Here is a 6,437-nt window from a genome sequence, read left to right on the forward strand (position 1 = left end):
GAAATATTCACTCTGTTTTATGGAGAAGGAAATTCATAAATGCTTTTTTAGACCTAAAGGATACACACAATAAGTTTTGGTGAGAAACACTGAATGTAAACAGAACTGTTGTATGTTTACAAGAAACCTCCACAGAACATTAAGTTGCATTTTACTGGTAAAAAGCAAAGGATTTATTTTATTTTATTTCTTCTTGATCAACTTTTAAGTTTTTCACACAACAGCCAAAAACAACAAGCGCAACAATATATAAGGAGACTAAAAACAGTGATGGGAGTATGCTACATTTCCAATGAGACAATACAACCATCAGTGAAGGAATATGAAAAAAAAATATTATTATAATAATATATAATAACAGTATCTTCAAAACAAGCAGCACCACTGTATTCAACACTTGTATGCAATACAAAAAACAAGTACCTGTTTTATACCACAGAGTTAAATGTTATGATTGTATCTCTTGTTCTTGGTGATTATACCCTTAAACTAGAGAGTTCAGTTCACATCTTTCTTTACATTCAGCTTCAGATTATTTTTCTCCACATGGTTCTCTGCTTCCTTCTACTTCTGTTGTTCAAATAATCTGCTCTGTCTTCTCTAATAGCTTCTCTGTGTTCAGGGCAAGTTTCTCAAGTACTGTCAGTCTGTCATTCAGGCTCCATTGGTACTCCAATATTAATTCTTTTAGCTTAATATATTCTGGTGCACTGGTGAAACTTTTATCCCCCTTCTCTGTTATTTCTTTCTCCAATAACTTAAACTTTTTTTCTTTCTCTTCCAACAGTTCCTCTATCTCTTCCTTTTGAAGTTTGAGTTCATCCTTCTGTTCCTTCAGTGTATCAACCATTCCACTCTCTGCCAGGAGCCGCAGTTTTTCTCTTTGTGTCTTGCTTTCTGTTAACAAATAGAGAAAGGAAACTGTTAAATTATATGTGTTTGTTTTATGCAGTGTTGCTTTTGAAAACAGAGGTGTTGATATTGAACAGGACAGATACACACAGCTGAAACATGACAGTGAAATTAAAACACTAAATTACTAACGTTATGGCACACACATACAAAATACAAAAGCATTCTATTACAAACCATTTTAAAAATGGATTTACATTTTTATTGGTTCATATATATATATATATATATATATATAAGTGCATCCACTGAATATGTATGATATTATCTTGAATTTTAGAAAACTAGACAGAGGATAGAATTAATTCATAAACTTGTTACTTACTGGTTTTGTTTTGCCTCCATTTCCACACAGCAAAGACAACTGCAAGAACACACATGAAGCAAGCAAACAAGCTAACGGTGATACAAGCAGCAGAACTACATGGAGCAATGAAGAAATCATCTGAAAAACAGAAAACATTACAAAATTTATATAAGATTTGACCTCACCTCTAAAACGATGACCATGTCATAATTTTAGAAATGATTCCTACCTGGAACAATAATGTGTGTCTCTCTGGTCTGGTTGATGTTGTTCTGTTGGACTCTACAGGTGAAGTTGTTGTTGTGTCTCTTCTCTACAGTCACTCTGCTGCTGACAGTATAGAGGACATCAGGACCTCTGACTGTCTCTGTAGGTCCAGCAGAGAGGAGGTTTCCCTCACCATCCAACCAAAACACCTCAGGCTCTGGATACCAGCCTTTAGACTCACACTGTAACACCACTCTGCTGCTAGATGTGTCAATCCCTGCTAAGCTGATGACAGGAGAGGAGGCAGTCCCTGATGGGCAATGAGAGACATTTAAAGTGTATTTTAAAATTATCTTTCTTGTTATTAAAGCTTTTCATGATCTTGCACCATCTTCCATGTTTCACATGCTCACAGTGTATGAACCAGTACGGCTCCAAAAAAAAAAAACATGTCAGATACCATTGCATAGGTCTGTTACATCACTATCTCAGTCTCTCTCCTCTGCTTTACTGTTAAATCTATCAGCAGGTCTCAGCGAGAGGAGTCACATCCACCTGCTACATGATACACATTTCCTAATTTGGACATCACTCCTGGAGTTGGGGGTGTTCCCCAGATATAAAGCTGAACTACTGACACAAGCAAAGTGCTCCCAAGGGACTCTCCATAACCTGTTGTTCCTCTTCTCCTTTCCACAAAGTTAGATTGTAAAAAATAGACAATAAATGAAAAGTGCAAAGCAAGAATCACCTTTGCAGTTCTTCTCTACATGTTACACACTGTGCTGTCCTTGTGTTATAGGTGAATAAATAGGTAGAGGTCTGTCTGCAATGAGGCAATGAGTAAAGTTTTAGCTCAATAGTCAGCGCAGTCGTCTATGATTCGGGGACCTCCTTCATAAGGTAGTTTACTCATGAACACTTATTGTAACATTTTAATTTTCTAAAATTTAAAATGTAATGAAAATAAAACCAGGATTGTTAAGCATCTTTCTAGTTTTATTCAAATACAAATAATTTTGCTGCCACAACAAATATAGATACAAATACAAATACTGGGCTCTCTGCATCCCTAATATATGTATGTATATTTTCACTCCATTTTATCATTATTGTTATTATAGCTTTTAAAACTATTTAATTTAATTACATTTTCATAATTTTTATTTCTTGTGTGCATTAGTCTCAAATTGCGTTCGGTCTTATCGGCTTGTCAGTCATCTGTGAAGCACTTTGAATTGCACTAACCTGAATGAAAGGTGCTGTACATTTAAAGTTTGATTGATTGATTGAGTAGATTGAGGGCCTAATTCAATGTAACATACATTATGCACTATGTTACATCATTATATGTTACACTATGTGATATCGAGTGTCCATATACTCCTTAAAGGAGTATGGAGGAGTTAAAGTTTTCAAACAAAAGTTATGTTTACATTCGGTGTTATCAACCAGAACACATTGTGTGTATCCTTTGGCTCTATCAAATGTGTTGAACACATTTCCTTTCTCATAAAGCACTTGCAAAACCAATTTTTTTAAAGTATTATAAATCTTGCATTGTTTATTTCCATTACATCCTTGTCATCTAACTCTTCTAACTAAACTCTTCTTCTTCTCTGTCTTTAATGGCACATTGCTGCATTTCTAGGTGCATTACAGTCACCTGTAGATTAACAGTGAACACTGGCAGGGCTCTGTATCATGTCATCTGCATGCACATTTGTATCTTTATGTGTATGCATGAGACAAACGAAACAGGGACCCACTCATAAAAAAACTGCTCCCTAGTACCACTAGAGGTGAGAAACTCCACAGGGAACCTTCAAGTTGCGAGTATATTTTGGAAAACCTTGTGAAATGCATGATTTAGTTTTTGATACTAAAGGTTACATTTTCCTTTGATTCTTTTTCAGCACCCTTGGCTGAAGTCAAAGAATGCATTCAGAAAACCCAGCACCAGTAGAGTTGCTGCTGTAGTAGAGGACTGTGCACTGATTCATGTAAAAAACAATAACTGTGAATATATAAAGCATGCAGTAGTTTTGGACAGTTGCACACTTACCAACAACAAGCTGAACAGTAGAGTCTTTATTCAAATCTGGAAAATAGCATCTGTATTTTCCATTATCAGAGAGTTTCACTCTGGAGAGTTTTAGTGAAATGTCTCCGTGTTTCAGTTTCTCAACGGACAGTGATGTTCTACCCTTGTAGGATGGATGCTGATTAATCTGGAGGTCTTGACCTTCATGCCACACATGGACAAACCTGGGGTTCAGGTCGGGTCTCGCCCACTCCAGAGTCATACCAACAGCATCCGTAGCCGGCTTCAGATGGCATGGCAAAATGATGTCATCACCAACTGTTACTATTACTGGCTGAGATGGACCAATCACCTGAGACAGACCTGGAGAGAAACATCCTGCAGTCAGATTCCAACCAATCTAAACTGTTTCACATCTGTAAGGTTGAATATTCACCACGACAAATATGAAGTGTCTCTCATATCATCTGTATGTCTACATTCACTTGATTGCATCAGTTGACATTATTGTCATTGCCAACCAGCACAGGTGAGAACCAACAACCTGATATTAATCAACATTCTCAATAGGTAGTATAAGTATAGAAAGTATCTTCAACCACAACCACATGCACCAGTTTTGTTGTCTTGCCACACTATACAAATAGACCGTACAGTATGAGGTGATTCATTGAAATCTTTTACCTTTTAAATACACACTAGGTTATTTCTGTTGTGTTTGTGTGTAAGTTACCTCCACAGCAGTCTGTTAGGAGAATCAGGACAACAGCATGATGGAAAACTGAAACACTGAAGGCAGTGAGTCCAGATTTAGACAGCCTGTCCTTCAGGTGAAGCATCATGGATTTCTGTAAAATAATTTAAAGAAACCAGCTATAAAATCTTAAATCCTGAAGACAATACTAACTAGACTGACTGTTAAAGTGGAGACATCCGGTCCAGTCTGGTGCAGAACCTACATGGATGGAACTAACTTCCTGATGGTCTTAAATGTGCAACAACTTTCAAATCTAAATTTAAACCCCTCCTGTTCTCCTTTGCTTATTTGTTTCCTTCCTCAGTCTGGGACATTGAATCACTGCACTGAAACTGTATTCTGTACTCTTTCTGTCTGTTTTTCTTTTATTCTGCTTTACTGGAATTAGTTTGACTTTCTTTGTTGTGTTTTTAAATATTGTTTGAATTGAAATGCCACCGTGTTTGAAATGTAATACAAAAAGAAGAAAATAAATTTTAAAAATGTAAACAAATTACACCAAATCACAAGCGTATAGCCAAACAGTTGACTATACCATTCCTCAGGAGTCCATCTTGTGTAGTCTAGTGCAAATATTTGTGTAGTTGTCTCTCCCATTGAAGGAGAGTAATTATACACACATCGTGTAGCCTACGTGTGAAGCTATCGGGAAAACAGCATTGATGAAAAAAGGTAACGCCTGCTCACTTGCTCAAAGCCACAAAAGTTTCATGACAACATTTTGATCCTACTTGGATCTTCATCAGGTCAAAATGTTTTTGAAAAATTGAGAACACACCCATTTTTATACATCATGCACACTAATAGGCTGATAAGCTCTATGACGGCAGGTATACCTAACCTATTCAAACATTTTCAGACAATGCCTGTAACCGTTGGTAATTTCTTTCTAAAGACAAGTCCACACTCTGTGCTGCAGCAAAGTAGGTAAAACATTAACAAGCTGACAATTGTTCCACTGTGACCTGTTTACAATATCCAGCAATAAAATGCCAATTTATTACTATTGCTTGAATAACTTTCATACTCTACATGAACATGAAGCAACCAATGTTTTAGAAATAGACACTGCTGTTTTTTTCAGAATGGAGGAAATATTTGAAGTCCAGTTGGAAATAGAAAGTCTCCATAATATAAGAATTTGTTTCAATTACATTTTCTCCAAAGAGTAAAATGTTATATTGGTAACATGGGTACTAAGTTATATTGCAGTCCAGAAGATTACAAACATGTCAACTGATTGTTAAATACAGTTTGTTATATATTAAAATACATCTTTTACATTACTACAATTTTGACTCTTAGCTTATCAAACACATCAAGAAACACAGACAATCATTGATTGTGACGGCAGACCTGCTTTTGCCACAGACCATTATGAAATTATTATTAAAATCCTTAAAATAAAAAGTCATTGAGAGCATCACAATGTACAAGAATTATGAGATAAGAATTGAATTTTCAGAATCTCATACCTTTTGTGTTCCTAAACGACTGCCTCACCACACGGAAGTAGCTGCACGATCAAAGTCCGTATTTAAAATACTTTGACCCCGGCCATGTGTAGAGACATAAGGTGTGTCAACCTTGTGATTTCCCGTCAGTCTTCTGCAGCCATGAAAGCCATGTTTAGCCAGATGAAAAGTATTAGCAGGGCCCTTAACTCCTAACTGCCCCAGTGGAGCTGCTTATTGGCTAATAGATCAGCAGTTTCCAGGTGTGCATGTAGGTAACTGTGAGTGTTGCTTGCTTTCAGTGAAGTTTCCTTAAATAACTAAGAGATAACTTTTACTTATTCCTAATGCTATAGGCTTGTAAATATGCCCTGGTTTTCAGATATCTGTCTCTGCCTTCTCACTGAACAGAGATTGAATGTTATTTGCAGTGCTTGGAGCATTAGAAATTTTAAAATATCAGTGTCAATGTGCCTTAGAACAATGATTCACTCTGAACTATCCACAGACCTCACTGTCAACAAAATTTTAGCCAGTTAACACTGATTTTACTCTGTAAGTTAACATAAATCCCTGTAAGATGTGTGTTAGTACAATATAATTATATCCCGCTTCTAGTCCTCTAGTTACAGAGGAAACAATTCTACTGGATTGTGTTTTTTGTTTTGTTTTGTTTTGTTTTGTTTTGTTTTGTTTTGTTTTGTTTTGTTTTGTTTTGTTTTGTTTTGTTTTGTTTTGTTTTGTTTTGTTTTGTTT

At 36.0% G+C, this 6,437-nt stretch overlaps 1 protein-coding gene across 1 annotated transcript; it reads right to left on the bottom strand.

Annotated features, from left to right (window-relative positions):
* Positions 1-577: 577 nt before the first annotated feature.
* On the bottom strand, positions 578-4,309 carry LOC121889043 (butyrophilin-like protein 1). Its single transcript, XM_042400737.1, has 5 exons — positions 4,204-4,309; positions 3,492-3,833; positions 1,449-1,736; positions 1,238-1,357; positions 578-897 (listed from the first exon to the last, which is right to left on the bottom strand). Exons 1-5 carry the CDS (start codon positions 4,307-4,309, stop codon positions 578-580), a joined length of 1,176 nt encoding a protein of 391 aa, XP_042256671.1.
* Positions 4,310-6,437: the final 2,128 nt, after the last annotated feature.

The sequence above is a fragment of the Thunnus maccoyii genome, chromosome 22 (assembly GCF_910596095.1).
Source record: "Thunnus maccoyii chromosome 22, fThuMac1.1, whole genome shotgun sequence".
Classification (NCBI taxonomy): Eukaryota; Metazoa; Chordata; class Actinopteri; order Scombriformes; family Scombridae; genus Thunnus; species Thunnus maccoyii.

Bases quoted from the DNA above. Each gene is read 5' to 3' on its own strand.
- LOC121889043 (XM_042400737.1), bottom strand. From the start codon at position 4,309: ATGCTTCACCTGAAGGACAGGCTGTCTAAATCTGGACTCACTGCCTTC. The intron at 1,358-1,448 runs GTAGGAATCATT...TCTGTTTTTCAG, and splicing joins GACACACATTATTGTTCCAG to ATGATTTCTTCATTGCTCCA. The intron at 898-1,237 runs GTAAGTAACAAG...ATTTGTTAACAG, and splicing joins ATGGAGGCAAAACAAAACCA to AAAGCAAGACACAAAGAGAA.